Source organism: Pipistrellus kuhlii, unplaced genomic scaffold (assembly GCF_014108245.1).
Source record: "Pipistrellus kuhlii isolate mPipKuh1 unplaced genomic scaffold, mPipKuh1.p scaffold_m20_p_70, whole genome shotgun sequence".
Taxonomy (NCBI): domain Eukaryota; kingdom Metazoa; phylum Chordata; class Mammalia; order Chiroptera; family Vespertilionidae; genus Pipistrellus; species Pipistrellus kuhlii.
In genome coordinates this window covers 526,200-543,626 of record NW_023425574.1, presented here as the reverse complement: position 1 = coordinate 543,626, position 17,427 = coordinate 526,200, and the positions used below count along the sequence as shown (strand labels likewise).

Sequence of the window (17,427 nt, the reverse complement as noted above, 5' to 3'; positions counted from 1 at the left end):
GAACGATGGACTGCACCGCCCACTCACCTGGCGGGGAAGGGGAAGGGTCCCGCCCCAGAGGAGATCCCCCACCCGCGGGTTCCCGAAGAACTCCCGCTCCTTCGTCCCTGGCGCTGCAGAGGGCCTGGCCCGGGGAAAAGGGCCCGTCCGTCCCGGAGCCGCGAGGCCTCCTCTGGGACCGCTGCTGGGACGCTCTCACGGGGTGCCCGCTGAGCCTGCTCTTCGGGCTGGAGGATGCGCTGTGCACCGCACCGGGTTTGGGCTCGGCGGACACAGGTGGGAGCGGACAGGCCCCGCCCCCGGGAAAGGCCCCGCCCTTCCCAGCCCCTCGGGAACGCACCGGCCCCGCCCCTGGGGAAGGCCCTGCCCCTCCCAGCCCCGCGGGAACGCACCGGCACCGCCCCCTGGGGAAGGCCACGCCCCTGGTAAAGGCCCCGCCCCACAGGAACGCCCTGGCCCCGACCCCGGGAAAGGCCCCGCCCTGTGGGAACGCACCGGTCCTGCCCCCCTGGGAAAGGCCCCGCCCCTCTCCCTGGGAAAGGCCCTGCCCCTCCCCCTGGGGAAGGCCCTGCCCCGCTGGGACGCACCGGTCCCGCCCCCGGAAAGGCCCCGCCCCGCGGGAAAGACCACGCCCCCAGGACCGCACTGGCCCCGCCCCCGGAAAAGGCCCCGCCCTGTGGGAATGCACCAGTCCCGCCCCCTAGGGAAGGCCCGCCCCCGGGAAAGGCCCCGCCCTGTGGGAACGCACCAGTCCCGCACCCCGGACAGGCCCCGCCCCTGGGAACGCACCGGCCACGCCCCCTAGGGAAGGCTCCGCCCCTGGGAAAGCACCGTCCCCGCACTCGGATAGGCCCCGCCCCGCCCCGCCCGGCCCGGCCGCCTTGGCGGAGGCGGCGGTGACTGACTCCAGCCCCGCCCCGCGCGTCACGGCCCGGCGGTGGGCGGAGCGGGCTCGGCGGAAGCGCCTGGCTAGCGGAGAGCCCGAGCGGAGCGGCGGGCGCCGGGGACCGCGGGGACGGACAGGTAGGGGGGCGGCCTGCGGGGCTCCCGGCGACCAACGGGAGCGGATCTCTGTCCGGGGGCGGGGGGAGTCCGCGGGAGGGCGGGCGGGGCCCCGGGAGGGGCTGTGGGTCCCGGGCCGCTGCGCCGCGGACAGCGGGTCCCCGGGCTGAGGGGACCTGTGGCTGCTCTTCCTCACCGCGGCGCCCGGCTCCGGAGGCTGGTGGCGCTCGGGGCCTCAGCGGGCGGAGGGTCCCGGTGGGCGGGGGTCCCGGCGGGCGGGGGGGCCCGGCGGGCGGGGGGTCCCGGCGGGCGGGGGGGCCCAGTCCCTAAGGCCCGCCCCGCCCCCAGGATGGGCAGCAGCTCGCTGTGCGAGGACTACCGCCTGTGCCTGGAGCGGGGGCTGCGGCGCGGCCGCGCGGGCGTGTGCGGGGACCCGTCGCTGCGCGCCGTGCTCTGGCAGATCCTGGTGGAGGACTTCGACCTGCACGGGGCGCTGCAGGACGACGCGCTGCCGCTGCTCGCCGACGGCCTGTGGGGCCGCGCCGACCTGGCGCCCGCGCTGCGCCGCCTGGCCCGCGCCTTCGAGCTGCTGGAGCTGGCGGCCGTGCACCTGTACCTGCTGCCCTGGAGGAAGGAGTTCACCACCATCAAGGTGGGCGCCGCGACCAGGGGTCCCTCTGGGGGCGGGCTTTCTGGGGTCTCAGCCCTCGGTCTCAGGGCGCAGAGCGCGCGGAGGGGTCGTGCGTGTTGGGTCAGCTCTGGGCCCAGGTCCCCGTGGGCTCTCCCAACGCGGAGAACAAGGGGTGGGTGGAGACCACCCCAGGGTGCCTGCCTCCCGGGTGGATCCTGCCCTTAAAACTTCCTTCACTGCCCTCCCCAAAGTGGCCTTGCGGCCCCAGTTGCCATAAAAGCCATAGGATGAGCCCACGGGAAGGACTTGAGTTTCTATGGTCACCCAATACCTCCAGGATGTGGGCTGATCCCATTTGTGGAGAAGGAAGCCAGCTGGGTGTGCCCCTGTGAAAGCAGGCAGGGGCCGGGGAGGGGAGGGGGGCAGACTGGGCACGAACCCGGCTCACCCCGGCCCAGGCAGGAAGGCGGTGCTCGGGGCTGGCCTGGCCCCTGGGGTGGAGCCGCCGCCAGCAGAGTGGGGCAGGCGCTGGTGCCTAATTCGGGAGGGTAGGGAGGTGATGATGTCACCGGGCACGTGGGCGAGTGGCCTCCACCGGTTGTCATGGCAGCGGCAGCCTTTCTGGGGAGAGGAGCTCTGGAACCCGCTGCTCCTGGAGGACACAAGCTGGTCTGAGGTTCTGGGACTGGATTCCTCCGCTCAGAGGGAAGGGGGTGGAGGGGGTGTGTGCCTGGCCAGCCCCACGGCAGGCTGAAGCGGAAAACGGGCCTGGCAGTGAGGCGCTCCTGGGCCTCAGTGTTGGGCAGACCTGGGAGGTCCGGTTCTGCCTCCTCCTGGCCACGTGGCATTGGGCCGGCTCCCTCATCTCTCCGAACTCATTTCCCAGATGGTCTCAGCAACAGTCCAGTTTAAGGTTCGTTTCTTCGTTGGGAGGGGAAGGCAGAGCCCGGAGCACAATGCCTGCACGCAGTGGGCTGGCTGATGTGGGACTGGCAGGCAGGCACTGGCCCAGGCTGTGAGCCGGGGAGGGCTCAGGGTCCCCAGGTTGTGGGTTTTTGAGCCACAGGAGGCAGTCGACCATCCCAACAGGTTTTCCTGTTGTGCACACAACTCTGCCGTCCGAGAGCCTCACCCACCTGGAACCCAGAGGCAGTGGGGTGTCCGTGTGTGTGTGTGTGTGTGTGGGGGGGGTCTTTGTTGTGTTCTGACTACTGAGCCCGGAGAACATACATGTGTGTGTGTGTGTGTGTGTGTGTGTCTTTTAAAATACATATTTTATTGATTTTTACAGAGAGGGATAGAGAGCTAGAAACATCAATGAGACAGAATCATTGATCAGCTGCCTCCTGCACGCCCCCTACTGGGAATGTGCCGGCAACCAATGTATTATACATGCTCCTTGATCGGAATCGAACCTGGAACCTTCCAGTCCGCAGGCCTACGCTCTATCCACTGAGCCAAACCGGTTTCGGCCATACGAGTTTCTTAAACTGTGGTGAGGGGGCGTCGCTGGCATCAGGCTGCCACCGGAGTGAGGGTGTGGTGGGCTGCTGCTAACCGAGCCCTCCCTTGCAGACCTTCTCAGGGGGCTACGTGCACGTGCTGAAGGGCGCACTGTCTGAGGACCTCCTCATCCAGAGCTTCCAGAAGATGGGCTACGTGCCCAGGGACAACCACTGCCTCCAGGTGGCCGCCCCACCCCCCGCCGGCCAGCTGGTGCAGGTGGCCCTGGGCTGCTTCGCCCTGCGGCTGGAGTGCGAGATCCTGGGCGAGGTGCTGGCGCAGCTGGGCACCAGCGTGCTGCCGGCCGAGGAGCTGCTGCAGGCGCGGCGGGCCAGCGGGGACGTGGCCTCCTGCGTGGCGTGGCTGCAGCAGCGGCTGGCCCGGGAGGAGGAGCCGCCGCCCCTGCCGCCCCGGGCCTCCCCCGCCGGGTTCCGGGCCCCGCTGGACCTGTACCGGGACCTGCAGGAGGACTCGGACTCGGACTCCGAGGAGGCCAGCCTGTACGGAGGGCCCTCTCCGGGCCCGGGCTCCCCCTCCTCGGAGCCGGCCTACCGGCCTCTGCCGTGGGAGCAGAGTGCCAAACTGTGGGGCCCTCAGGGCGAGGCTTGGGAGCCCATGGAGGAGGCCGAGGCCCTGCAGGAAGTCAGCAGCCCGCCCCGCAGCCCGCCCTACGGGGTCCTGGAGGAGGAGGAGCCGGAGCCCGAGGCCTTCTCCTTCCTCTCCCTGCGCCGGGAGCTGAGCCGGCCCGGGGACCCGGCTGCTCCCAAAGCCCCTGGGAGCCCCGGCCCCCAGCCCGGGCCCGGGCCCGTGGGCGAGCCCCCCGGCTACCAGGTGCACAGCTGCCTGGCCCCGGGGGCCCTGCCCGCCCGCTGCTGCGACACCTGCCGCCAGCTGCACACCGCGCACTGCGCCGCCCTGCCCGCCTGCCGCCTGGGCCACGAGCTGCGTGCCCTGCTCGGCGACGCCCACCAGCGCCTGTGGCTGCAGCGCGCGGAGATGGACACCCTGCTCTACAGCAGCCCCGGGGCCCGGCCCTAGGCCCAGCCAGGCCCCTGGTCAAGGGCTCCCCGTGTTTCCGAGGTGCTCCTCTGGCCCTGGTCCCCTCCCGGGCCCAGGCCCCTGCCACCCCGGAGGGAAGTCCGGGCTCAGCGTCTGCCTCCCATGGAAAGTTCCTCTCACCCAGACCCACCCGAACGTGCTGCGGGGAAAGGTCTAGCCCACATGACTGTGACAAGGCCCCCATGAAGGACCCTCCCCTCCCCACCGTGGGGCCCCATGGTCAGCCAGGAGCCCCTGCTGCTCCCTGTGGTTTTGATTTGGGACATGCTGCCTCCAGACGTCCCGGGGGCTCTGCCAGGTGCATGCTGACCAGGCTGTGGAGGCCCAGACCCTCCCAGACTGTGGGGTCACAGGCCACACTGGCTGGACACGTGCCTGGTCACAGCTGGGCCATGGATGGAGACGATCTGATCTCACCCGAAGGGTGCCCAGCTCTGGACAGCAGGCAGGGGCTGATGGAGCCTGGACCGGCTCAGTCACTCTGGGCGCAGCCCCAGGCTTCCCATGAAGCCCACCAGGCCCAACAGCGAGCACTGAGCCTGCCAAAGCCCTGGCGCGGCCCCCCTGTGCGGCCCCTCCTCCCCAGCCCGTCCCAGCCCGGTCACAGGACCGAGCCTCCCACATTAAAGCACAGAACCACCACGTCTACCTGGAAGCTTTTATCTCGGTTGTTCCTGTAGCACCAGCCGTACCTCCCGGGCTCCGCCCCCGGAGGCACTGGCTCTGCTCTCCTGGGGCCCGGCCCAGACCCGGGTCCAGCCCCTCCACAGCGCGGCCCGAGGACCACGACAGGACGGCATCCGAGTCTGCACGTCCCTGGCCAGCAGCACCCCCAGGATGGGCCCGTGGGTGCTTCCTGAGCTGCTGGGAGCCCAGGGCGTGGCGGGCAGCACCTCGCAGGGCCCAGGTGGGGACACGACAGCTCAGTGGGGTCCGGCTCAGGGTGCCACACCCACCACCCACACCCCGGTGCACACCCCGCTGCTCTGGGGCAGTGGTGGGTGAGGAGGCAGGAATCGACGGTCAGCTGAATAGCTGGCGAGTCCTGGCCGAGGGTCCAGCAGGGTCTTGGGAGCCTGTCAGCATGGCCGACAGGCGCCTCCGGTGGTCAGGGGCTCCGCGGTCAGGGCCTGCAGCGCTTGCTCTGGCTCTCGGACACGGCGGGAGCCGCCCGCTTGTTGCGGTGGTGAGGGAAGGTGGGCATGAGCTCGGGCTCACAGGCTGCGGGAGGGGGAGTCGGCACTGGGGGCACTCAGCATGCACCTCAGGTCCCCGAGCCCCCGCACCTCCCTCTGCGCCTGTGACCTGCAGACAGCATGGCCAACGGCCAGCGGCTGCCCATGCAGGGCCAGCACGCCACCTGGATGGGTCTGGGCTGGGAGTGCCCCCCACCCCCACGTCATGGGCTGGGGCCTGAGGAGCTCTGAGGCCGTCTTAGCATCCCTCCCCCCCACCGCCCCCCCACTCCCCCGAGAAAAAGGCCACCAGCCGGCTCTGCAGACGGAGCCGGAGGGCCCGGGACTCACGCAGGGGCTTCTCCTTGAAGTAGGAGCTCTCCAGGCAGTCCCCGGCCGTCGCCCTGGGGGCAGTCATGTGAGTACACTGTGTCCAGGCGGGTCCCCCAGCTGCCCGACCTGGTGACCCTGGTTCCCATCCCCCAACAATGGACAGGTGGGTGGGAGGGGCAGGGCCCAGAGCGATGGGAGAGGTGGGTGAGGGGGGGCTGGGCCCGGAGCGGTGGGACAGGTGGGGGGAGGGGCTGAGCCCGGAGCGATGGGACAGGTGGGGGGGGGGGGCTGGGCCCAGAGCGGTGGGACAGGTGGGTGAGGGGGGGCTGGGCCCAGAGGGATGGGACAGGTGGGTGGGGGGGGGGCTGGGCCCAGAGCGGTGGGGCAGGGGGGGGGGGGGGGGGGGGCTGGGCCCAGAGCGGTGGGACAGGTGGGTGAGGGGGGGGGCTGGGCCCAGAGCGATGGGACAGGTGTGGGGGGGGGCTGCGCCCAGAGGGATGGGACAGGTGAGGGGGGGGGCTGGGCCCGGAGCGGTGGGACAGGTGAGGGGGGGTGGCTGCGCCCAGAGGGATGGGACAGGTGGGTGGGAGGGGCTGGGCCCAGAGCGATGGGACAGGTGGGTGAGGGGGGGGCTGGGCCCAGAGCGATGGGACAGGTGGGTGAGGGGGGGTGGCTGCGCCCAGAGGGATGGGACAGGTGAGGGGGGGTGGCTGGGCCCGGAGCGGTGGGACAGGTGGGTGAGGGGGGGGCTGGGCCCAGAGCGATGGGACAGGTGGGTGAGGGGGGGTGGCTGCGCCCAGAGGGATGGGACAGGTGGGTGAGGGGGGGGCTGGGCCCAGAGCGATGGGACAGGTGGGTGAGGGGGGGTGGCTGCGCCCAGAGGGATGGGACAGGTGGGTGAGGGGGGGGGCTGGGCCCGGAGCAGTGGGAGCTTGCACTGGCCCGTGACCGAAGTGGACAGACCACAGAGCTGGGCCGCGTGTGGGGGACCCGGGGCCCGGCCCGGTCAGCACCTCTTGGTGGGGTCGTACATGAAGAGCAGGTTCAGCAGGCGCAGGCCGGCCTCCGACAGCCACGGGAAGCGGTGCTTGAGGTTGTTGTAGGGCTGCTTCCGCAGGCTGTACTGGCCGACCAGCGGCAGCCGCGAAAAGCCCTGCGGATGGAGCGCAGCTGCAGGGCCGCCCTGCGGGCGGGGGGGGGGGGGGGTGCAGGGAGGGGAGCAGGGCTGCCCAGCGAGCAGGAGGGGGCAGGGAGGGGAGCAGGGCTGCCCAGTGGGCAGGAGGGGGCAGGGAGGGTTCAGGGAGGGGAGCAGGGCTGCCCAGCGGGCAGGAGGGGGCAGGGAGGGGAGCAGGGCTGCCCAGCGGGCAGGAGGGGAGCAGGGAGGGGAGGCGGAGGCTGGTGCTCACCGGCCAGATGTTCTCACTGGGGGTTCCCAGCAGCTGGACGATCAGGTCCACCTGGTGGATCTCCGACGTGCCCGGGAGCAGGGGCTTGTGGGCCAGCAGCTCGGCCAGGACACAGCCCATGGCCCTGCGGAGCGGAGTGGGGCCTCCCTCACACACCTGTCAGCGCCGCCCGGCCGGCCCGTGGACAGGCCTGGGCTCGCGGCACACGGAGCGGCCGGACGGGCCAGCAGGCGCTGCCTGCCTGCAGGACGGGGCCTCCTGCGGACGCAGGGCTGGCCGGGAGTGCTGTTCCCAGACTGCCCTCCGGGTCCCCGGCGAGGCCGCCTCCCATCGGCCCAGACCGCCCACACGGCCCCCGCCCTCACCACATGTCGATGCTGGTGGTCTGCGTGGTGGTGCCCAGCAGCAGCTCCGGGGCTCGGTACCTGCAGACAGACGCGCCGCCTCAGGCCGGTGCTCCCGGGCCCCACAGGGACCGCGAGCTGCAGCCCACCCACCGGCCACCGTCTGTCCGGAGCCCGAGAGGTCCCGGCGCAGCACTGCCGCCACCCCCAGCCTGCCGCCCCGCCCCCGCCCGCCGCCCCCCCCGCCCCCGCCCCCCGCCGCCCCCCGCCCGCCGCCCCCGCCCCCGCCGCCCCCCCCGCCCCCCCCCCCCCGCCCCCGCCCCCCCGGCCCCCCGCCCCCCGGCCCCCCCCCCCCCGGCCCCCCCGCCCCCCGGGCCCCCCCCCCCCCCGGCCCGCCGCCCCCCCCCCCCGGCCCCCCCCCCCCGGCCCGCCCCCCCCGGCCCGCCACCCCCCAGCCCGCCTTCCTGGGACGCTCTGCCCATGCGAGCTGCCCCAGTAACAGCCGCCCTCGCTGCCCAGCCCGATACACCGGACCACACCGGGTCTGGGTGGGCCACTGTCCGCCGGGTCAGACAGTCCGAGAACACATGGCAGGGGGCCGGCTCTGTCTTCCCTCTAACCACACCCCTGAGCTGCCTCCAGAAACTCGGTGAGCGGTCAGCCAGCCACGTGGACCACCTGACCCCAGGCAGGGAGGCAACCTCCCCGCCCAGCACAGCTCAGAGCCAGGCGGGGTCCTGTGCCGGGAGCTGCCCAGACCCAGCCTCCGAGTGTGCGCAGCTCCAAGGCCGGCCGGACACCCCACTCCCCGCCACCAGGCACCCGCCCGCCCGGGACTCACCACAGGGTGACCACCTTGGGCGTCATTGGTCTCACGGGGATGCCATAGGCCCGGGCCAGGCCGAAGTCCGCTGACAGGCAGCCAGAGGGAAGGAGGCGGGTCACCCAGGGGGGCCAGCCCTTAGCCCTCAGGGAGCCTGTGATAGATCTGCGCCTCGCCCCCCCACCCCCCCATCAGCAAGGGGCAGGCACAGACACCCACCTCAGAGCCAGCACCCACCTGTCTTCACACAGCCCTTATCGGTCATGAGCAGGTTGGAAACCTTCAGGTCCCTGTGACAGAAAGGGAAGGTCAGGGCTCCAGGAAGTGAGCCACCGGCAGTCCTGTTGTCACCATGGTAACATGCAGACGCTTTCCCACGTCTCCTGTGTGGACTTACGGAAACGAGGAGGGCGGGCAGCATAGGCAGCTGGACACCGAGCTCTCGGGACTCCGAGAATCGGCAGAGCCAGGCCTCCGGCCTGCATCCAGCCTCTAGTCTAGCTCCCCAGGGCGCAGGGAGCCGCTGTCCTGCTCTGGGCTCAGATGGCCCCCCACCCCCACCCCCACGTCTGGGCCTTCCTGGCCTGTGTCACAGACCCCAGGCCGCTGTCCACTGCGAGCTCAGAGCCTGCCTGCACGTCCCCATCGGAGCAGCAGGAGGTGGTGTTTGTCCCGGATGCCTTCCCAGGAGATCAGGACAACCTCCGCTGCCCTGGGCCTGGGTCTGCTCCCGCCTCTCCTGACCCTGGGCCCGGTGCACTGGAAGCCGGGTCAGAACAGGGTCAGTACCAGCACCAATGCCCAGGACCCCACCCTCCTCCAGGCTGATGCCATCCCGGCCCGAGGCCCTGCCCCCATCCAGACCCAGCTCCCGAGACTGAGCCCTCTGGCCCTCCGGAGTCCCACCTGTGGATGATGAAGTTCTGGTGCAGGTACTGGAGACCCCGCAGCACCTGCAGCACGATGCACTTGACCTGTGCAGAGGGCAGGACGTCAGGGGGGGTTGGGGGGGACCGGGACCTGCAGAGCCCTGGGGCCCTCCCTCGCACCTGGGCCTCCGAGAAGGGCGTCGGCATGTTCTCCAGGAGGCTGGCCAGGTCCTGCTCACAGTAACCCATCACCAGGAAGATGCTGGAAGCAGCAAGGGGAGCACGGTGCCACCTCAGCCTCCTGGGGGGGAGGGGCTGGCAGAGGGCTGGGCAGGGCCAGCGTGGCGGCCGAAGGCTCACCTCTCCAGGTGGTTGCCCACCACCACCTCCTTCAGCTCCACAATGTTTGGGTGGCGGAGGCGGAGGAGCAGCGTGATCTCGCGGAGGCTGCTGATGGGGACCCCTGCAACCGACAGGCTCAGACGCCCGCCCGCAGACCAGACCCTGCACCCTGCCGCCTCCGTGGGCCCCGCCCCCCGTCAGGGCTCCAGTGCCCGATCAGGAGACGGAGGTGTCCCAACACGCAGCCTGAGCCCCTCCTTCCGCGTCAGAGGCAAAGCAGCAGCTCCCTACACAGACCCGTGTGTGAACCAGCCCTCTGAGCACAGCAGAGCCCTGCCCGCGGCAGCCAGGAGGTGAGGGAGCGCGCAGGCCGCCTGCCTGGGGCCTGGGAGGGGAAGGCCCGGTGGGGGGTGAGAGCTGAGAGATGAGGGAGACTGAGGAGGAAGAGGAGGAGGAGGAGGAGGAGGAGGAGGAAGAGGAGGAGGAGGAGGAGGAGGAGGAGGAAGAGGAGGAGGAGGAGGAGGAGGAGGAGGAAGAGGAGGAGGAGGAGGAGGAGGAGGAGGGGACAGAGGGTGGGTGATGAGTGGAGGCCTCACAGACCAGCCCCCTCTCCCCCCTCGCAGAGGCTCTCCAGGCACTCAGTCCCGGGTCCAGTCCTAAGGGAGCCCCGCCCGCTCCGGGCTGGAAGCCCTGCTCACCATCCTTCTCCTTGTCCATCCGCACTTTCTTCAGGGCCACGATCTCATCCGTCTGGGTGTCCCGGGCCCGATCTGGGAAGGAAACTCGTCCGTGTGGGACGCAGCCCGCTCCCCGGGCGCACGCCCAGTGCACACGCCTCTGCCTGACGTCAGGGCTCCCTTTCCCTTCGACAACCAGGTGCCCAGCTGCAACCCCGCCCCCGCGGCCCCACTGGACACGACACGTGCTCTGGGCACAGGGCACAGGGCTCCTCGTTAGAAAGAGCCCCCTTGAGTTCCCCTGAGTGGGTACGCAGGTCACTGCCTGGTGCTCTGAGGTCCCCGTTTTCACACCAAATCAGGTGCTTTATCTATAAAAAAGATGCCTCCGCACAGCACTGTGACGAGAGGCTTAGCGGTGGGCGCACACCAGCGTCCAGGTGCTGCAAGCTCTCGGGGAGCGCTGCCCTTTACTACGGAAACAGCTGGGGCCACCCTGGTTCCACCGCAGCAGCCTGACGGCTATCCAGACGGGCAATCCCTCGTACAGGTGTTCCTCCTGGCTCCTCCCGGCCTAACACGGCTCCCGTGGGGCTGTCCCGAGCCCCGGCCGCCCCCTCGGCCACTCACACACGATGCCGTAGGTGCCCTCCCCGATGCGGTTCAGCTTCTCAAACTCCTTCACGCTCCGGCACCGGCCCAGCTAGAAGAGAGGGCGCTGGTAACGCAGGGACTGGCAGCCAATGGGACAACCGGAGATGGTCATCCCACACTTTCTTTGTACCGCTATGTCTCACTCACCGAGCAGAGGCAGCCACAGCCCTGGGCTGGTCAGGGGAGAAAAGGGGGGCGATGATACTGGGCAGGCAGCCACGCCCTCCCAACCCCGCGGCCCAGGGTGCCTGTCTAACAAGGTAACCGCCGGCCAGCTGTGGTTGAAGTGAACAGTTCACTTCCTCAGCTGCACCAGCCACACGGGAAGTGCTCAGTGGCCTCAAGTGGCTTGTGGCGACCACACTGGACGATTCAGAAAACAGTTCTGTCACCACAGAAAGTCTCCTGAGCAGCACTGGTCTCAGGGACGCTCTGCAGGTGGCAGAAGCTTCAGAAATACCGGCCTGGGCGGGAATGCTTCCGTGGCAGAGGCTCCTGCCCCTACACACAGGCGTCACTGCTTCCTCTGAGCGATGAAACGGGGCCGCCATGGGGGCTGTTTTCCCAGCCTCCCTTGCAGCTGGGTATGACCACACGACTACGTTCTGGCCAACAAGAGACAACCTGAGTGCTTGGCCCGCCGTGTGGAAAAAGCTGCCTCTCTCAGGAGGGTTAGAGGAGGGAGAAAAAAGCCTCGTACTTAAGCCATTATATCCTGGGGTCTCTCTGTCCTAGCAGAGAGCTTGTACCCCAACACACCTTCATAACGGGGTACACACACATGCAGGCTGAGCAGCCCAGGCTGCAAGTTAGAACTGGATTCTAACAGCTCCTGTTGGCCCCTGCTTCCATTCTCTGGCCAAACCTTGCCCTCCACCGCACTGCTTGCTAACACCTGGGGGGGAGCCAGGTGGCCCGGACTGAGGGAGCTCTCTGTGACCTCACCTCCACCTCCTTCCCTTCCCACCCATCCCCCTTCTCGTTCTCTCCTCCCTGACTGAGCTCCCGCCACTCCTTAAGTCTGCCTCCTCATGTCTGCATGCCCCAGACACAGCACACTTTCCAGCCCGGGGAAATGCCAGCCCTTCCACAAGTTCCTCCTGCGGCCCCCCAACCCCCGCCGTGAATTCTTCTCTGACATGAACCACCTCCTATTGTGCACTGGCTATATGTCCTGATCTGGGAGTGTCTTTTTAAATATATATATATATATATATATATATATATATATATATATATATATATATATATATTGGTTTTTAACAGAGAGGAAGAGGAATAGAGAGTTAGAAACATTGATGAGAGATAATCATCCATCAGCTGCCTCCTGCACACCCCCTACTGGGGATGTGCCCTTGACCGGAATCGAACCTGGGACCCTGGAGTCCGCAGGCAGATGCTCTATCCACGGAGCCAAACCGGTTTCGGCTGATCTGGGAGTGTCTTAACTCGCCGCGGAGAGCAGGGCTCCCAGCACTCAGCGCACCGAGCCGGGGTGCAGCGCCCGCCGGCGGTGGCCGGGGCGGCTCCGGGGCTCGTTCCGCCACGGGCTGTGGACGAGCCTCACTGGGTCCGGGCTGGGCCTTCCAGAGCACCACCAAGTAGCTCAACTACAATCCAGCCGCCAGGGCTCCGGCCGGCCCTGCAGGAGCCGATGGTGGGAAAACCGTTCAACGCCCCGAACTGCCACCCTCCTCTCTGCAAAAGGGGGGGCTGGTGCCTGGCCAAGGGACATAACGCAAGGCCGAGCCTGGCCCGACCCGTTCAGGCAAACCCTCCTCCGACACACGGTGCTTCTGGGTCAGTTTGCCGAGCCCGTTCTGGGCGCAAAACTCTTTAAAAAAAAAAAAAAAAAAAAAAAAAAAGACACTCGAGAAGACGCCCGGAACCCGGGCCGCCCCTACAAGCCCGGGGCTGGCTGCCGGCTTCCGTGCCTGCCGCGAGGAACTCTGGGACTGCCGTTCCCGCCCGTGCCGGAAACCGCGGCGCTTCAGCACGACACTGAGGACCCGGACCTCGTCGGCCCCGCCCGTCCGCAGCGGGCGCGGCTCCCCCGCGAGCGACCCCCGAGCGCACCCTGTGTTCCGGAGGCACCGTGAAGAAGCCTTCCTTACGGACGCACTTCAGGCGGATCTGCTCCGACTCCGCCTCCGGCTCCGCCATGCCCAGCGCGGCGCCCGCTCCCCGGGGCGCAGGCGCACACGGCTCCCTCGGCTGTGGCGCGTCCCCACTTCCGGGGCGTTCCCCCTGGCGACGGTTACCAGGGGAACCGGAGGCCGCCGTGGACCTGAGCTCCCGGGATGCGCTCAGGCCCTGGGGGTTCGCGGCTTCGGTTTAAACCCGGCTTCTGGCGGGGCTGGGGCACCGAGGGAGTGACGGCTGCCGGCGGAGGGGCGGCCGCGAGGGCCGCGGGGCCCGGGCTTCGGAGCGCGGAGGCGCCCGGAGGGAGTGCGGGCAGGGCCCGAGGGGACGGACGGCACCGCACGGGGGGTTGTGGGGGGTGAGACCCGGGCGCCTGGCGGTATGCTCGGCCCTGTCCGGCGGGCTCACTGCGCAGCTGGGGCGGGCGGACGGGGCTGGGGATGGGCGGCAGGAGAGCCGTGCGCGCCAGGGACTGGCCCTGCGGGAGGCCCCTGTGCTAGGACCGCGCTGCCGGCGCTAAATTAACGTTAAGGTAAGCCAAGAACATTGTGTACTAAGTTAACGCGTGGAAATTTTTTTTTTTAAGTTAGTCCTTTATTTATTTTAAAATATATTTTATCGATTTTTTACAGAGAGGAAGAGAGGGATAGAGAGTTAGAAACATCGATGAGAGAGTTATCGATCAGCTGCCTCTTGCACACCCCCTACTGGGGATGTCCCGCAGCCAAGGTACATGCTCTTGACCGGAATCGAACCCGGGACGCTGCAGTCCGCAGGCCGACACTGATCCACTGAGCCAAACCGGTTTCAGCAATTTTTAAAAAATTATTGATTCCAGAGAGGAAAGGAGAGGGCTAGAGAGATAGAAGCATCAATGGGGAGAGAGAATCATGGGTTGGCTGCCGTCTGCACGCCCCCCACTGGGAACCAAGCCCACAACCTGGGTCCGTTCCCTGGACCGGAATCGAACCTAGGACCTGAATGTCTGCAGGCTGACGCTCTATCTACTGAGCCACACCGGTTTCGGCCTTTTGGATTCTTAATACCCTGGGTCACGGAGCAGCCAGGCTAGGAGCCCTGCAGCCCTCCATAGAACTCCACACCTTCAAGTTGAGTGCTCAGAGCCCCACCCTCTTTCGGTGCAGCGACCTCTCATTCACCACCCAGCCCATGCTCCTTCGGAGTGGGCAGGAAGGAGGTGAACAGAAGGGAGAGGTGCCCCCTGCTGTCTATCACTGCACAGCCAGCCAGTTCCAACGGGGTGGAGGTGGTGGGGGGTGATTTAGTAAAACTAGTTTCAGGCCCTCTTGCCCTCGGCCAAGCTGCCAGCAGCTCTGGGGAAGGTGAGACCATGGCAGTCACGGGGCACCGTGAAGGGGGAATGGGCACCTGCAGCTTCCCACAGGCAGGGCGGCACTCCTGGCACCACAGCTGGCACTCAGGGCACAGTGAATTAGGACAGAGACTCAAGGAGTGGTTTATTCGTCAGAGATTAAAGCATAGGCGTCTATTGTGCTGGGATTCCTGTGTCGGGCATAGGGGCCGAATACTACCTCCTCGCGAATGGTCCTCTGCTCTGGGCTTCTGTCGAGAATCTCATTTGAAGCTGAAGTGATCACGATCTTTGGGATGTTGGTGCTGTTCCTGCTCGCCTTAGCTTTCCCTAGGAGGAAGGAAACACCCGGGTGTTGAGTAAGTCTGCAGCGAAGCAGACCACGTCTGTGTGACGGCCACAGCACAGGACAAAGAAACAGGCGAGGTTGGAAGCAGTCAGAACTGTGCATGAACGTTCAAAAGCTTAACCCAGGTCCCTTCTAGAACTAAAGGAGACTTCTGCCATCCATCCACCTGGAGACCGAGCTGCCAAAGGCCCAGGAGGCAGACAGCCTCCACAAGGCAGGCGGGCCCCAGAGGTAAAGTTCAGGTGCAGCATTTCCAAGGGATTCTAAAGCTGGTAGCAGCTCTCTGTACAGAACTTTATCCGTCAGACAGACACTTCTGATGTTGGCCACCTTTTCTTAAACTTGCTCTGTTTACAAGGAATACATAAGACTTGTGAAATGCTGATTTTGTCAAATGTTACAAAAAGCAGAAGGCCCTGCCTGCCTGCAGCCTCTGGGGGTACAGTTCGAGGCACATCCCTGGGCGCCTCTGGTAAAGCACCACAGGGGTCTCTGTGCACACGTGTGTATGGGAACAGCACGCCCAGGGTCACGTGCTGCCCCAGACAGCTTGGCAGTCTCCCGTGTTCCCACGTAACACCTCGTGGGCCTGGCCGCACGGGAACCAGTCACCCGTGCTGAGCCCTGGAGTAACGACAGTGAATAATGACCCACAACAGGCTTCTGAAGTAGGTCCTACGTTTGGCAGATGAAGGAACTGTGTCAGAGGGAGATGCTGGAGCCTGGTCTCAGGTCCAGAGCCCCCTTGAACTTGAATCCTGGGTGATTTTAACCATTGCCCTGGGCACTGCCATGTCATCCTTTCTCCATTTAATTTCATTTGGGGAACTTATTTTTTCACATTGTTTCATACACGTGTTTTATATTATTAAAACTTCTTAAAGGTTATGAATATTTGACTTAAAGCAATATGTGTTGATTAAAAATTGCACATGGCTTGATTCTTCTCCTTGCAGGACATTCAAGGTGGCCACTCACAGGGCTGTGGACACTGGCTTCTGCTTGACTCGTGGCCTCTGGCTGGAAGGCTCAGCGATGGGGCAGCTGACGGCAGCACTCCACCAGGGGGCAGCTCTGGCTCCAGGCCCCAGGCCCCAGGCCCCAGCGAGCATTCCAATGAGCCTGTCCTGGCCCGGCCTCAGAAGCCCCCTCTGCCACATTCGGATGGTCACAGGAGTGATTTAGGGAGAGGGACAAGACCACACCCAGGTGGGAGGAGCATCCGGACACAGCGTGGTGGGGACTTGGGCTTGTGTTGGGGAAGCACCAGCAGCCATGCGTGTACCTTCACTTTGCCCACCCATCACATCCGGTTGGACTTAGAGTTTGGGTGCAGCTCCCAGAGTCCAGGACTCGCCTATCGTCCATGGTTTTCTGAGGTGTGATCCACACACAATAAAACGCAGAGTTCTTAACTGCTCGGCTGGGTGAGCTTTCACGGTGGCACACACCAGGGTAACCACGCAGACATGATGCAGAAGGTACCATTGCTCCAGAGCTCCCGCAGGCCTGTCCCCGGCTGCCCGCACCCCAGCCCAGCCCAGCCCAGCTCAGCAGGCCCTTTGGTTTCTATCCCGTCGTAGTCGAGCCCACTTCCAATAAGATGACAACAGAATCCTCGACCTGGGACTCCCATTCTCTTACGGTATCAGGTGTATTAAAGGGGCTCCGGCTTCTGAAAGGTCTCCCATTCTCAGGCGAAAAGCAGATGCGCTTCCTCGATCGATGTTCTTCCGGGCAGACTGTCTCCCCTCGCTCCCTGCAAACTGCGGCTCCAGAGCCACATGCGGCTCTTTGGCCCCTACAGTGCGGCTCTTCCACAAAATACCACGTGCGGGCGCGCACGTTCAGTGCGACTGGAACTTCGTGGCCCGTGCGCAGAAGTGGGTTTTTGGCTCTCAGAAGAAATTTCAATCGCTGTACTGTTGGTATTTGGCTCTGCTGACTAATAAGTTTGCCGACCGCTGTTATAGGCGACTGTGCTCCAGCCTGGGGCAGCTTTCCAAGATTCGGGTCCAGTCTCCAGGGCATCCACCTGCTGGGACGGAGCAGTGAGCGCCGTGTGTGGGCGCTGAGCCCCTCCTGATCGTGATGCACTATCACTCGGAAACTTCCCCCAACCTTTACTGACCGAATTCCCTCTTCCGTCAAGACCTAACCCTCCACCCTGCTGTCAGGATCCCCGTTCACCCTTCCCCACGCTCCTGGAAGCTGCAGCCTCAGGCTCCGTCCCCTTTCGGGTGGGTCCTACCTTTGACTCCAGGTGACAGCTGCTTGGCCGCCCCGTCTTTCCGTGGAGAGCCCTCTGCAGAATTACAGGAAAGGCTGTCCATCGACCCTTTCTTAGCCTTTGGGCCTGAAAAGAGGCACCCCATCTGCTCCATCCACCTGGAATATATGGATAGTTAATGTGACATGATGGACTGAACCTCGGGCAACGGGTGCATTCTTCTCCAGTTGCCTTCTTTGGTTCAGAGTGGAAAAGGCAGCGTGAAAGATTTGGGTCATGCCGAAACCGGTGTGGCTCAGTGGATAGAGCGTCGGCCTGCAGACTGAAGGGTCCTGGGTTCAGTTCCCATCAAGGGCATGTACCTTGGTTGCAGGCACATCCCCAGTGGGGGGTGTGCAGGAGGCAGCTGGTCGATGTTTCTCTCTCATAGATGGTTTCTGACTCTCTGTCCCTCTCCCTTCCTCTCAGTAAAAAAATCAATAAAATATATTTTTTTAAAAAAGAAAGAAAGACTTGGGTCACTCCATTTCCCTACACTGGATATCTGCACGGAAG

General features: G+C 65.9%; 3 protein-coding genes across 8 annotated transcripts; 1 reads left to right on the top strand and 2 right to left on the bottom strand.

Annotated features, from left to right (window-relative positions):
• Positions 1–875: 875 nt before the first annotated feature.
• Positions 876–4,758, top strand: SPATA2L (spermatogenesis associated 2 like). Its single transcript, XM_036422675.2, has 3 exons — positions 876–1,023; positions 1,351–1,654; positions 3,209–4,758. The coding sequence occupies exons 2-3, from the start codon at positions 1,352–1,354 to the stop codon at positions 4,172–4,174; spliced, it is 1,269 nt and encodes a 422-aa protein (XP_036278568.1). The 5' UTR covers positions 876–1,023; position 1,351; the 3' UTR covers positions 4,175–4,758.
• An 83-nt stretch (positions 4,759–4,841) lies between these two features.
• On the bottom strand, positions 4,842–13,063 carry CDK10 (cyclin dependent kinase 10). 6 transcript variants are annotated; one of them, XM_036422678.2, is made up of 13 exons: positions 12,895–13,053; positions 10,795–10,867; positions 10,186–10,257; positions 9,506–9,608; positions 9,326–9,407; positions 9,183–9,250; positions 8,514–8,659; positions 8,295–8,364; positions 7,475–7,534; positions 7,110–7,233; positions 6,717–6,856; positions 5,722–5,774; positions 4,842–5,416 (listed from the first exon to the last, which is right to left on the bottom strand). In XM_036422678.2, the coding sequence occupies exons 1-13, from the start codon at positions 12,979–12,981 to the stop codon at positions 5,319–5,321; spliced, it is 1,176 nt and encodes a 391-aa protein (XP_036278571.1). In that variant the 5' UTR covers positions 12,982–13,053; the 3' UTR covers positions 4,842–5,318. The 6 variants fall into 6 exon arrangements, with proteins under 6 accessions (XP_036278571.1, XP_036278573.1, XP_036278574.1 ...); XM_036422680.2 differs by having other exon boundaries at positions 6,735–6,856; XM_036422681.2 differs by having other exon boundaries at positions 8,514–8,566.
• A 1,367-nt stretch (positions 13,064–14,430) lies between these two features.
• On the bottom strand, positions 14,431–17,237 carry SPATA33 (spermatogenesis associated 33). Its single transcript, XM_045575841.1, is given in 5 exon segments — positions 14,431–14,736; positions 15,176–15,231; positions 16,868–17,028; positions 17,031–17,053; positions 17,055–17,237. Coding segments are annotated over 5 exon segments (573 nt in total). The 5' UTR covers positions 17,090–17,237; the 3' UTR covers positions 14,431–14,438.
• Positions 17,238–17,427: the final 190 nt, after the last annotated feature.

What these genes read in the sequence shown, in the direction of transcription:
- CDK10 (XM_036422678.2), bottom strand. Translation starts at nt 12,981, where the DNA reads ATGGCGGAGCCGGAGGCGGAGTCGGAGCAGATCCGCCTGAAGTGCGTC. An exon ending in GTGGGCAACCACCTGGAGAG is followed by an intron (nt 9,408 to 9,505) that starts GTGAGCCTTCGG and finishes TGCTGCTTCCAG; the next exon opens with CATCTTCCTGGTGATGGGTT. An exon ending in CGCCCTTCTCGGAGGCCCAG is followed by an intron (nt 9,251 to 9,325) that starts GTGCGAGGGAGG and finishes CCCTCTGCACAG; the next exon opens with GTCAAGTGCATCGTGCTGCA.
- SPATA2L (XM_036422675.2), top strand. Translation starts at nt 1,352, where the DNA reads ATGGGCAGCAGCTCGCTGTGCGAGGACTACCGCCTGTGCCTGGAGCGG. An exon ending in AGGAGTTCACCACCATCAAG is followed by an intron (nt 1,655 to 3,208) that starts GTGGGCGCCGCG and finishes CCTCCCTTGCAG; the next exon opens with ACCTTCTCAGGGGGCTACGT.